The following is a 13,955-nucleotide window of genomic DNA, read 5'->3' as shown; positions in this document are numbered from 1 at the left end:
ACCTATCGGAGCCATCAAAATACCGCTATGGGGTCGTTTTAACAAAAGTCAAACCTCGGTCAATATTTTTCACTCCTAAAGTGAGAATCACTCCTCCGAATTTTTTTCGAATCATCCGAAATCAAATCCGAGCGTGCACGCAAGTCATAATACATTATAGGAAGCTACTCAAGACCCGAACCACTGAACAGAACCTTAAATCTCAAAACGACCGGACGGGTCGTTACACAAATAACGTATCTTTTTTTAATTTTCTATTCGTTCTACTTCCTTCCTTAATTTTTCACTTCAATTTGAATTTTACTATGAATGTTTTATAACTTTTACAAATTGCATCTCCTTGTTGGTGGTGGTGTGAGGGTAGTGTTGATGTTGTGGCTTGATTGTGATGATCGCTATGACTAGATTGGAGATGAAGAAAGCGAGGTCCACATGAAAAAAAATTAAAGCAAAAATATAATTTTATGCCTCTTCACGCCCTCAAATTTGAGTGAAAACACACATTTTGCCATGTCAGTCACGAGTGTTTACGAGACACACATGTATCAAGTTAAAGTGTCTATTTGATGTATTTTGCCTAAAGAAAAGAAAAACAAATACTGGAACCCCCATAATTATAGTTTGTTTGGCCAAGCTTCTAAATCGCCTTATTTTAAGAAGTGTTTTTCTCAAAAGTATTTTTGGTGAGAAACATTTTATGTTTGGCTGATTAATTTGAAAAGCACTTCTGAACAGCAATTAATGTTTGACCAAACTTTTGAAAAGTGTTTCTAAGTGTATTTTTCTCAAAAATGCTTTTCAGAAAAGTACTTTTGGGGAGAAACAATTTTTTTCTGCTTCTCCAAAATTATTTTTGTTTCTACTCAATAGCACTTTTTTTCTTCTAAAAGTTTATAGCATGTTTGACCAAGCTTCTCCAAAACCAAAAGCATTTTGTTTTTTGAAAAAAAATATTTTTTTTCCATAGTTAAGGTGTTTGGTCAAGCTTTTAGAAGAAGAAAAAAGTGTTCTAAGTAGAAGCAGTTTTGAAGAAGTAAAAAAAAATAACTTCTGTCCAAAAGCACTTATTTGAAAAATACTTTTGAAAAAAAAATACACTTAAAAGTACTTTTTAAAAGTTTGGTCTTTACACTAATCATTTCTCATAAGTGCTTTTCAAATTAATTAGTCAAACACAAATTGTTTCTCACCAAAAATACTTTTAAGAAAACGCTTTTGAGAAAACACTTCTCAAAATAAGCTGATTTTAGAAGCTTGCCAAACAGGCTATTAGTCAAACACTTCAACTTTGGAAAAAAAAAATACTTTTTAAAAATATAAAGAAAAAAGTACTTTTAGCCTCGAAGAAACTTGGGCAAACAGGCTATTAATCTACCATGATCAGCAAAAAGAAAAGCCAGAAGCTCAAGCTGGAATTTTAAAAAAGTCAAACGGGAAAGTTTGAATTACTGAGGTACTTTTTTGCTTGATGAACAAATATAGTGTCTTCCCTTTCATTAAATTATCGTAGACATCCGTAATACAAAGTTCCCATAACAATCTGGGCACCCAAAATTCTTTTTTCCTCAAAGAGGGAAAAACAAAATAAATGAAGGAAGACTTACTATTGGCTGCATCACTTAAAGACTAAAGACCAAAGACCAATCTATACAGACATGCTTACATTGAAAAAGGAAGATATATGATCATTACCTAGAATTTCCTGTGTACAGAAGCAATATCTGGCAATACCAGGTTATGTTGCCAACGCAAAATCAAACATCTATACGTTCCTCATGACCAGGTAACTGGTGGCTAGTACTTCTCTCTTCAACCACGCCACCTTATTGTAAGGATTCCAAAATTTCCGGATGCTGCAAAAACTTGACTCTTCCAATGCTACCAGGTATCAAGAGCACCAAAACTTACACTTATCTTTCCTATCCTCTGAAAAATTCCATCGTAATACACAAATTCGAAGAAGTTTTCCTTGGTAGCAGGCCAATTGCTTTACTTTCTCTTCATCCCAACAAACTTCTGACAGTATAGTACAGTTTCTCACATGATTTTGTAACTTTGCAGGTCAATTGAATAACATCAGTGCACAAGTATCATCTTGCCTTTGACGATTGAATGGAGAAGCCCAATGGCACATCTTCATTGCAGTATATGGAGGTATATTTTCTAAGCTGAAATAGATTACAGCTTCAAAGAAACCAGCGAAAATCCAGATCATCTTTAGACTATTGGAGAGGTACCATTTGCTGAGCTGGACTAGTTTACAGCTTCGAAAAAAAGGACCTGCGGTTGCAAATGCCCTCTTTCACACATAACTAGAACATCATCCCAGCCACCAATTACCTGTACATAAAATATCCATAATAACAGAATCTTATTAAAAAATAAGAAGGAAAAATGGGAAGAAACTGAATATTACCTTCACGGTTTTGTCGTCATACATGATCCACTGTCCACGATCACGACTGTAAGCAAAGCAGTGATAATGCTGTCCATAGTAGCAAACCTGAAATAAATATCAAGCGATAAGATCATCCATCTTTAGACACATCCCACACCAGAATTAAATAACAGAAGATGGTTCAATATCCAAAAGTACCTCACATAGTAAGTATTCCTACTCTACTTTTTTCGTACAACAAAGTAATTCTTATACTCAGCAACATGAAAGATATACCTTAGCTTAAGCATATGCAGATGAAGATAAGCAAAGAAACATAAAGCTCAAACATATGCATATTAGGATTAGTACAGAAAATATCTGCATAGGAGACCCCCAAGAAAAACCTTTATATTTGAGATCTGTAACTGGCCCAAGTTCAGACTGGAGAACCATATAGACAATGTTCTTGAAACAAACAAGATAATACCCAAACCAAAACAGAAGCTTTATATTTGAGATAGACTGGAGAACAATATAGACAATGTTCTTGAAACAAACAAGATAATACCGAAAAATGGAATAAAATGAACTCGGCCTGATCAAATAGTCACTTTTACTCATCATTCATGAAAATAAGGCTTTATGTACAAAAAAGATACAATCACAAAAGTATTTCTCTTCATGAAAGATGACAGAAAGTACTCATCAATTAGTTGAAATGGTAAAAATAAAAGTAACAAACAATTGAAATGGTTTTATGAACCAAGTAAACGAGCTGAAACTACAATATAACATTTACAAGAAACATGTGAGAGTTATCAAAATAGGAGCAGGAAATTGAGTATCTGAAATATGGATGGACTTGAATATTGAGTTCCAGTGACTTGATTATATTTTGTTTCGAGCTAGTACAGAGAAATTTAAATACTTTCATGCCCCTAGAAATACATAGAAGGAAAAGAACAGCAGACAAAAGAATACCAAACATTTACCACAGAAACTAAGTAATGCTTGTTTTTCGGATCAAGACCACGATAAAGGACGCCAATGTCCACTTCAGTAGATAAAGCTGATAACGTTGCTTTTATGTCATCTACACTCTCACAAGTATTCTGCCAACCTAAAACTGCATGGGGGGGAAACAAATAACATGAGAAACAAATATGATTCTCCGAAGATTCGTCCATCACCCATGGCAACCAAAATGGAGGATGGGGGCAGAAAATATAGTTACCCGTTGTGAAAACATGTGGCGGAGCAGAGAGAATGTGATGAATATAGTTAAGCTTTTCACATCCACCAACCTCGGGATCGCAAGCCAACTGATGGTTCATCTCAACAAGATTCAGAAGCTCATCAAACGAGCTTTCTGGACACATAACCTGAAAGAAAGAACAAAAAACTTGATAAACTGTTGAGAAAGCAAATTGCACCCCCCCCCCTCCCCCACCCACCCACAATAACAGTAAAGCAAACTGTGCATTATCCAAACAATGTCTTGCTGAACTTCAAAAGATTAATTTTCTGAACGGAAACTAACGTGCCATCACAAAATTGCCTCAAAGAACATGCCTTCATTGTTCGGAGAGCGCTGGCATTAATATTATGAAAGAACGATGTGTACTTCAGATGTCTGGACTCCAATCCACAATTGTAGCAGTTCATCCGCTCAAAAATATCCATTCCGAAAAGAGAATGCACAATACAAGCACTACTCGAGCAATCCCAAGAGCCCATACAGCTGCTATCTGCAGATTCAGTATCCGAAAGACCTGAGGTTGATATAAATGACCGATGTAGGCAGTCAAATATCACACCCAGTACTTCAGAAGCATCATTCATTTGAGCCTGTAAGTCAATATTTTGTTAATTGAATTCAAAGAAGCTGTCTCCTAGAAATGTATGAGGGTGCTCAACAGAGTTTCATATTTACCTCCTGGAAGAAATTACTATCGGGATAAAGGTTGCTGAGGGCAATTCTCAAAGTAGTAGGAGCAACAGCCTCTCTTCGCATCTCAGTAGAAGCCATGCTCAGAGCAGTAAATATGTCGTATAAAGCACATACCACACATGGGTCACCAACATGATCATGCTCTGATGATGTTCTTCTCAAAAATTCATCTCGAAATTGTCTTAGATGCCACAATGACTAAAACGAGGAAAAGAAGACACTTGATATTCAAGAAATTTTGAAACACGATAAACAAAGTTAAATTTTTTATTATAAACCAAAAGACTAGGCACTTTTAAACGCTAACCTGTATAATGACATTTAGAAAGCAATTGTATTCTCCAACTTCATTCTTTAGCCCAGTGCCATATACATCCATCTCATTGACATTCCCAACGCTTATTTCATTACCCATATCCCCGGTTTCAGAGAACATCCTCTGTGCCCCTGAACTTGCCTTCAAGGGTAATTTCTGATGTGCATGGAATGCGTCTGACATAAAAAGAGAGAGCGAGGGAGAAGTCACTTGAACACTCAGAAGAGGGAAAATATAAAGCAGTTAACTCTTCAAGACAAATGGAAAAACAGAAGCCGCCACCACCACTTCTCAAGACTCAAACTAGTATGTCACTTTCAGTTTCCTTCAGAATTCATAACCATTTGAGAGGGTCTCAATTTGAGAGAAGATAGGAGAAACAAAGGGTAGATAAGTAGTCCTTCTAATCATCAAGCTTAAGCAGTGAATTTGATACAGATACGGAACATCCTAGACTACTAATAAAACAAAATAGAGACAGCCTAAATTAATAAAAATTAAAACTATCTTGGGGAGCTTGTTATCGGAGAAGAAAGATAATAGACATACCAAGACTTTGGCGTACAGCTCTCTTAAGGTCAGCTTGGAACCTTTCTTCATCATCCTCCTCCACATGTAGCTGTCTCAATGTCTTTGTTCCACTATCTCTGGTACCATTCTTTTCTAGATCGAAATTAAATGGTAGTGAATTTAGTTCACTTCAACAGAGCAGAGCATAGAACAGTTTTGTAGTTGAAATTTAAAGGAAAAATATTGGCACAGCACATATTGCCACCCACCAGCTTGGCTCTTTTTCTTCTAATTTCTATAGAGGAGGGCAGTAAAGGGGATAGGATCTCAACTTCGCCCAAATAACTCCAAATGTTTTTCTTTTATAAAAGCGACTCCAAAGATTTTTTTTTGCCAAAGGATCATAGAGCTGGTACTAAATTTGTTCTCACAGTTTAGCAACAGCATAACATGCCAACTTGAGCATATGATTAAGTAATGCCACAATTACAATATCATTCATCTGTAACCAAGATGACTTACTCCTCTAAAGTTTGAAACAATGAAGAAATGGAAGAGATGACGGGGTTGACCAATCACTGTTTCTGATACCAACAGTAATAGCTTGGACGTTGATTTGTTTGTTGCAAATATCCAATTACTGTATGTGGTCCAACTTTAAAAGAGACAGCTTATAAGTGTGAATCGACCAATAAAGTACCAATCCTAGAAGCCGTCATAAAACCAAGCCAATCTATCTTTGATGAACTGAACAATGAACTCTCTGTTTCAATATTTTTTTTTAAAAACTACTTGTGTTTCAAGTCAATGGGTCAACAAAACGACCCTCCTCCTTTCTCCGGGCTTGGGACCGGCTGTGTTATAGAGAAGACACTAACTACGACACAGGCGGAGTTATCACGAGAATATCATTCTTCAACAATCCCGAAGCTTTTTCCAAAGTAATAGGCACTGCCATTGAGCCCACATTCATTTGCGCATTTAGCAATCAACTAAACACCGGGTGATTAAAAAAAAAGCAAGAAGGAATTTAAACTATAAAACAGACACTTCCTGAATGCAGTCACTCTGGCATACGTTAAAGTCATCGACCATGTATGAATTCCCCTTTAACATGCAGCAACAACAACTATTACGCCTCAGTCCCAATGGGGCCGGCTATATGAAGCCTCACTTCTTTCTTTCAGCTTATCTTATATCACCATCATACCAAAATAAAATAAAAGTGAAAGTAAAAAAGAAGTTAATATATATATATATATACACACACACACACACTATAATAGTAATAACAATAATAATAGTAGTAGAATTTCTTTACAAGTATAAGACCTATTCTCAACTAGTAAGTATCACCTATATGGATCTTTTTCTTCCATTGTGCCCTATCTTGAGCTAAGTCTTCATTGATTCGAACCCCGTCAGCATGCAACTGTTCATTTTCATTTGGCAAACTGTCACTCAAGGGCCACAATAAGTACGTTTAGATTACTGGATATTTTCTGGAAAACAGGAGTCAATAAGGACTACTAGAATTCTAACTGAATCCAAAAAGATCATCATTTTTATACACATACTAGAAGCTTTCCCTAAACTCTGAAGTAACTACTAAAGCATGTTAAAAGGTAGAAGACCAACAAGCCCGCGACAAACCTACACAAATAAAAGCCAGAGAAATTTAAAAAAATCAAGTATTGCTGCCCTCTGCACATGCCTGTCCTCTGTTTCTAGCAGTTTCTGGATGCTAAAGCAAAGACTAAACTCAAGCAAGCGTGGAGGATGAAACCCAAAAATTTCCAGAGAAACTGCCAACAGACTGAATGCACCAAGACATGGATTATATTTTTTTGGTAAATAGGGTTATACATATAGTGCCAGGCATTGCTCAGCCCTTCTCTAACAACAAAACTTGGCAAAGATTCGACCACAAAATGTTCCACTTTTATTATAGGTAAAAAGGAACCAAAGAACGAATGCAAGGAAAAAGAGGTGCACTGAGACTTTTAAAGTGCATAATTCCTATTTTACAACAATAAATGCTTTCTGAGACTACCAGCTTTTTTTAACAACCAGGAAATCTGTGATTCTGACACTACGAACTTTCCTTTACAGGTAAAAATAACAGCGACTAGCAGAAAACTGCAAAAGCATCAACCACCCATTCAAGTTGGAGAAGCAAAAGAGAAGTCACCATACAGAAACAAGAAGCAGCTAAAAACATACTCACCATGTGAAGAATCCAGAGCTCTTGATTCACTAACTGCAGTATTTTCCCTTTCAGAAGAACCAGATTGAAACTTCCCCTCACTAAATTTAGTCGAACCTTTCTGGCGCCTGCCTTTTCTTGCAGATCGTTTATCAGATATCAATACACCATCCTCTGGACTCTCTTTGTTTGACAATCCAGAATAAGAGAAAAAATGATAGCATGTTCAGATGACATCATCCTAACTCTGGAACCTTGCGGTACAGATTATTTTGGAAGTATAAATTATTCCAGTCACTAGTCAAGAGCCATACCATCTCTTTGCGCCATTACTTCTGGAAAGTTCTTTGAAGGACCTTCTAAACTGTTTGGAAGTACATTGTTCTGCATCAAGGAAAGTCATATGTTACAATCAGTTTCATAGGGATAAATAATATTAGCAGCATCGTCGAGGTGTAACATCAAGACATTTCAAGGCCTTAGTTTTAACAGCATGAGAAATCAGATTGTCAAAGGTTCTAACAGAAGAAAGCCTAGAATCAGAGTGTTAACCTTCTCGCTACTCTTCAATTGCTCATTGATTTTCTGATCAATATCACAACAATTCAAGTAAGTGTCAGGATACATTTTTTGATAAGGGCAAGTTTCAAGATTAATAGCTGCACCCATATTCTCTTGAATTGTTCTTGCAGATTTCTTATGTTGCTCGGCCAGATGCTTCAGCTTAGCCTCATTCTCAATTCTTCTTTGATACTCTAAAGTCTCTTCAAGCTTCCTTTCCTCGGCTTCAAGCTCAATCATACGTCTGTACTCCTCCTCCTGTAGATTTAAGGAATTACCAGTTTGAGGAATTTCACTCTCTTGATCATCGCCATCAGGAGCAGCAAATGAGCTGCACCAAAACATACCAGTGAAAAGTGTTAAAGGTTGTAGAGGGTTTGCTCAGAAGCATAACTAGAGTGTATGTCAATGGAGAAATAGGTCTTTAGAAAGAGACATACGCATCTTCCACAATCTCATGGTGAAGCACATGTGATTCGTTACCACTGTTAGGCTGCACAAGAAAGAGGAAACATGTTATACCTCCTCCCAGCATTATACATAAACAACTGCTTCAGATACAAAAGTTTGACCCACAGCTCAAACCTTTGAATCCTTTGCTCTTCGATACTCTTTGTTTTTTTTCTTGTCCTTCGTCTTTTCATGGGCATGTTTAGACTTCTCATTTCCCCCACTTGAACTCTTCTCAGAATCACGAGCAAGTTCAGCCAGAAAAGCATCCCTTGCAGCATCAGACTTCTCAGTTGCATCCTTCTCAGCCAGGTCCTCCAAGTGTGCCTAAAAAATGAGAAAAAACAATCATCCTAATCAGAATTCAGAATAAGAAAGACAAAGGCTAAACGACAAGAGGATAGGAAGGCAAACAGCAGTAAATGATCCTAAGAGCAACATAGGTGCTTCAAAACAGTAGATACCCGCATAAATGACTTCAATAGAGGCACTAAAATCTGCCGGTAATCTTGGGCAGATGCAGGCTCAAGCTTCACTTCCAACTGTTGCATCCCGGTAACCATCCGCATGATTCGAGCATCAATTTTGCTCAACTGCATCCATGAAATTTTAAATTCAAAAGGCAAGAAAGCAACACAGAAAATTGAAAAAGGAACACTAGACGGTAACTGATGCACCAACCTCAATGGAAACATGTTCCTTCTGTCTCTGTATTGCAACTTCCACGCTAGAGTCCACCTGATGAAGATAGTCTTTCAGTCTCCAGTCATCCTCTTCGCCAGACTCCAAGTCACAAAATTGAGATGTTCCACCACCGTAAGTTTCCTCAAATCCGAATTGATTTACATTGAGAGATTCTGCTTCCTTCAGAACATTTGATATAGCATCCAACTCAAACCTACTGATAATCGTAACTTCGCTGTCACTTTCTATGAGCTCCTCTCGTCGCTTCCGCAAGACAGAATCATAGCTTTGCCGGACAAATTCTACTTCATGTTCTCTTTTTTTACCCTCTTCTAAGCAAAGATCTTCTACTGCCTGTAGTGCTTCCTCGTAACTTAGGTGCTCAGATTTTCTCTCACACAAACCCTGTAGGTCGTAATACTCCTTCTCAAGCAATCTAAGAATTTCCATACCCTGTTGAGCTTTCTCTTCTCTTGCACGTGTCCATGATGCCAGTGCTTCCACACTTGATGGACCAGTGAATAACCAGGACAGTAATGCATCTGAATCAATTAAAACTCCATTTTGGTACTGATTACCAGACAAAATTGCTGCAGGTCTATCATTAGAAACTGCATTAGGACACGAGCTGGGAGAAAGATTGTGTTGCAGGAACTGCTTATCAAACAACAAACATGTGTCATCCTCACTGAAAACTATTTTCTCTAGATCGTCAAATCCATGACAACCATTGCTTGTTTCGTCAAAACCAGTTCTCTCAGGATATCTCCCTAAGCCCTCAGGATATCTCCCTAAGCCGCAAGAATGAGAAAGTTCTTGCAAGTATTTTAGTATTTTTTTCAGTTCTTCTGGACCCAAAAAGCATATGCACAGAGGACTCTGATCAATATTGTAGTTAAGAAGCTTAGAGCCAAAAGCAAGACCCTGAAGCTCTTCCACTGCAAAATGCATAACCTTGCTGAGGTGACTTGAAGCAAGATATTTATTTTTAATAAGAGTCTCAAACACAGCATGGATTCTTTCAAGAAGCTTTACTCGCTCAGGGTCATCAGACAGCGGCAAGCCTTCAGGAAGTAAATGAATCTTCGGACCACCCTCTCCATCACAATCCATAAAGTCAATGTCTGAGATCTTATCATTTTTTCTACTCTCAACCATATCTCTGTTGGGTCTATCCCCTAATTTCCTCCTTCTAGGTGATGTGCCCCACTCGTCTTCATGGCAGAAAGCCTCCAAAAAGTCATCCTTTGACCCCTCCCCGTCATCTCTTTCATAGGACTCATCAAGAAAACCATGGCCCTGAGATCTTGATTGTTTATCAAGTATTTCCACTGCTGCATTAACATCTAATGGTTTCCAAGAGCAGTTCAGAAGCATCTCAGCCCACTCATTCTCCACACTTTGAGGCAAAACTGACTGCATTTTAGGCAGCAGAGCACCCATGTGATCATGCACAACATGATGAATGTGTGATTCCGAGTTTGCAAATTTTTCACTGCAGCGGCAACATGTCCAGAACTTCCAAGTTTTATTTGTCTTGGCAAATGCAAGAGACTCAGATAGCACTTCAATAGCCAAACGATCCTTAGATGAACTAAAATGTGCCTTAAGATCTGAAATTCTAATACTAAACAATTCTTTCTTCACATCCAAACTCATGGAATTCCAATATGATTGCACCAAATTCCTTCTCTCCGTGGAAGAAGCAGTCTTCCTTGCATTTCCACTCTTCCTCCTCTCACCTGCTCTCTGCCCAGATCCTGCTGTTGAGTCCAAACCAGTATATTCCTCATTCTGTGATTTGACAGTTCCTGACTTCTGCTGTAACAGCCTAGCGGCAGCTACCCGAACCTCAATCTCCTTCCTCCTCTCTTCAGGTGTCTTAGTTGCCTTCTTAATTTCATTAGGCCTTCTAGCCTGAACCAACCTCAATTCCATTGGGTCCTCAGAGACCCTCCTAATTGGAATTAGCCTGAATTTCTCCTCCCCAGTTCCTATATTCTTCATCCAAGAAGAAATGGAAGCAAAATTTGACTTCTGAATCAAATTTTGAAGCTCACCGCGTATATGAGATATTCGAGCTTCAGCAGGGGATATCTTCTGTTGACTCTCCTCCTGTAAGCTCTCTTTCGCAGGATCAATGGGGTTTTCAATTGCCATTGCTCTTTCACACTCCTGCACGACTTCCTCGTACTCCTTCCCGTCATTCGCTGCTTCATACAACAAATTAGCATAGAAATGCGCAAACTCAATAGAGTACGGAGACAGCGACACTGCTCTCCTAGCACTCTCAATCGCATTCCTCAAATGCCTCTGCTTCGCATTAGGATCATCAATAATAGAGGCAATCTTCACACAAACTGTGCCCTGGACACGGTGAATCAAGGCCGAATAAGGCGAACTTTCATGCTTAGTGGACAAGTCCTTCATCAATCTTAGGGCTTTTGTATGGTTCCCGCGTCTCAGGGACGTTAGGGCACGCTCGCATTCAAGCTTAATCGAAGCATAAGAAGCGGCCGACGACGATGAACCGTTGTTCTCACAATCAAATACCACTACGGCATCGTTTTTACTCAACGATCCGTTCGAAATTGAAGGATTTATTAAAACTAGCTTTTGCTCAGCATCAAGCGCCGACGGCGGCGACCCATCGTCGGAGACAGACGGAACCGCCGCCGGTGAAATTGAGGGTTTGGAGCGAGGAGCGACGGTTCGCTTCTTGTGCCCCATAGAAGATCTCTCCTAGGGCGAATTAACCGAAGGCATATACCTTATTTCATGCCCCTAAATACGTACAATAATATACATATAAAATCCTCCAATTACACAGATTATATATGTGTGATATGTTCTACAGACAGCAATAGAGAAACTTACCGGTGAAAAGCACAATCGATCGGCGGTGAAGAGTGTGTTCTATATTATATATAAATATAATATGTATGTATAGGTAAGTAAACAGTGTCACTCTCCCTCTCTCTCTCTCTCTCTCTCTCTCTCTCTCTAAATCTATGTAATACACACCTACCAAAGGTATTGGGGGAAGAATGAAGATATGCGGGGTGGGTAGGTTTGGGAAGATATAGACAAATGGACTATAGTAACAGTGGGATGAGGAGAAAAAATGGAGATTAATTAAGGTGGCAATTTTTAGGACAGCTTATTTGGAGTAGTTATAATTACTACTCCTATCATTCTTTTTCTTTCTCGTGATGTAATTTCTTTAAAGATTTTATTACCTTTATGCCAATGATTTTTCACTTTATGGAAATGCAATGCAACTGGTTTAAAGAAGGAGCAGGAGAAGTTTTAAGAAAAATTGAAGCTATGTGTAAAAATAGGTATATAATTTTTATACTAACTAGTCTCACACAATCATTACGCGCGTACCTAATTAATGAGTATAATTTTTATTTTAAAATTATATAAATATTATTAAAAATATATATTTGAGCTGTAAAAAAAATAGATTAAAGAAAAAAATTAAATCTCATATACGATATTTAACTAACTTATAAGAACATTTTTGTTCTCAACTCTATATGAGTAAAGCAGGCACATGCAAGAGGAACCACAGTGTTGTGAAAGATCGTTTATTGAGAGAATATAAAGTAAAATCTTAATTGATTATAAAATTTTAAATATTAGGACCTATTACATAGTTCAAATAATATAGAATTAATATACAAATTTTTAGTTGATTTTAAAGTTTAAAATATTAGGAAATTTAAGTACAATTCTATCAATGTGAAATCTATTTTTTAAGGATAAAAAAGAAGCTCAATATATCTATTGTAATTTCATACTTCTAATTGTAAAATAAAATGAGGATTTGTTACTTCATTCATTTTCGTGTTTTTAATATAGTATAGATATATTTCAATGTTAAAAAACTTACTTAATGTTTGTAAAAGTAAATTCATTTCTTATCTATGAACAAACTAACTTGTCCTTGAGCATAATATTATAATTGTTAAAACAAAACTCTCTACACAAAAGGAAAGTCAAATAAAATTTCTACACTCAAATAATTACTGCCGTACTAAAATAGAGCTAATCTTGAGAAATTTTTCCAATGTTTGGCTAGTTAACCGATAACAGAATGCCAAGGTAAATAATATTAGGATTTTTTAATTCTTACATAAGTCCAATAAGGAAGGATTTAGTAGGAGAAATTTTAGTTAATTTTAAAGTTCTAAATATTAGAAAACTACTTTGGATTATAGTCAAATATGGAACAATTTAATAAACAAAATTTAATAGATTTCAAAGTCCCAAATATTAAGAAAGTAAATTAAATTATAATTGTGTCCAATGTAAAATCGATTTTAAAGGGTGAAAAGGGGGAACGACATTTCGTTAAGGGTTTTTATATATATATATATATATATATATATATATATATATATATATATATATATATATATATATATATATATATATATATATATATATATATATATATATATATATATATATATATATATATATATATATATATATATATATATATATATATATATATATATATATATATATATATATATATATCAGTTTAATTTATTTTACTTAATTAATAAATATTAATTCTAGATAATTATTTTATAATTTAACTTTAACTTATGTGATAATTCAAAACGATTTGCACGGTTGACTTATAAAAGTTGAACTAAAATTTCCCAAGAGAGTGACTTTGTTGTTGAAAAATTAAAATGACTGTTTGGAAACTAAGATTGAAACTCCAACAAAGACATACCAGATGAATTATTTCTATTTGTGTAAATATTGATGGATAATGATAATTAAGAGATATAGCAATTATCAAGTAAATTAGTTAATATTTACCCTAATTAATTCGAACATCATTACTAATCATTATTGAAAAGAAAACTGATCT

At 36.3% G+C, this 13,955-nt stretch overlaps 1 protein-coding gene across 1 annotated transcript; it reads right to left on the bottom strand.

The window, feature by feature from the left end:
* Positions 1 to 1,585: 1,585 nt before the first annotated feature.
* LOC107764486 (uncharacterized) lies at positions 1,586 to 12,126 on the bottom strand. The gene is made up of 15 exons (XM_075245021.1): positions 9,056 to 12,126; positions 8,839 to 8,967; positions 8,510 to 8,701; positions 8,365 to 8,417; positions 7,916 to 8,255; positions 7,678 to 7,747; positions 7,385 to 7,546; positions 5,197 to 5,310; positions 4,639 to 4,823; positions 4,314 to 4,529; positions 3,953 to 4,228; positions 3,615 to 3,762; positions 3,373 to 3,506; positions 2,417 to 2,503; positions 1,586 to 2,340 (listed from the first exon to the last, which is right to left on the bottom strand). Exons 1-15 carry the CDS (start codon positions 11,786 to 11,788, stop codon positions 2,254 to 2,256), a joined length of 4,926 nt encoding a protein of 1,641 aa, XP_075101122.1. The 5' UTR covers positions 11,789 to 12,126; the 3' UTR covers positions 1,586 to 2,253.
* Positions 12,127 to 13,955: the final 1,829 nt, after the last annotated feature.

This window comes from Nicotiana tabacum, chromosome 22, assembly GCF_000715075.1.
Source record: "Nicotiana tabacum cultivar K326 chromosome 22, ASM71507v2, whole genome shotgun sequence".
Taxonomy (NCBI): Eukaryota; Viridiplantae; Streptophyta; class Magnoliopsida; order Solanales; family Solanaceae; genus Nicotiana; species Nicotiana tabacum.
Note: the sequence above shows the minus strand (reverse complement) of the source record. Positions and strands in the feature narration are given on the sequence as shown.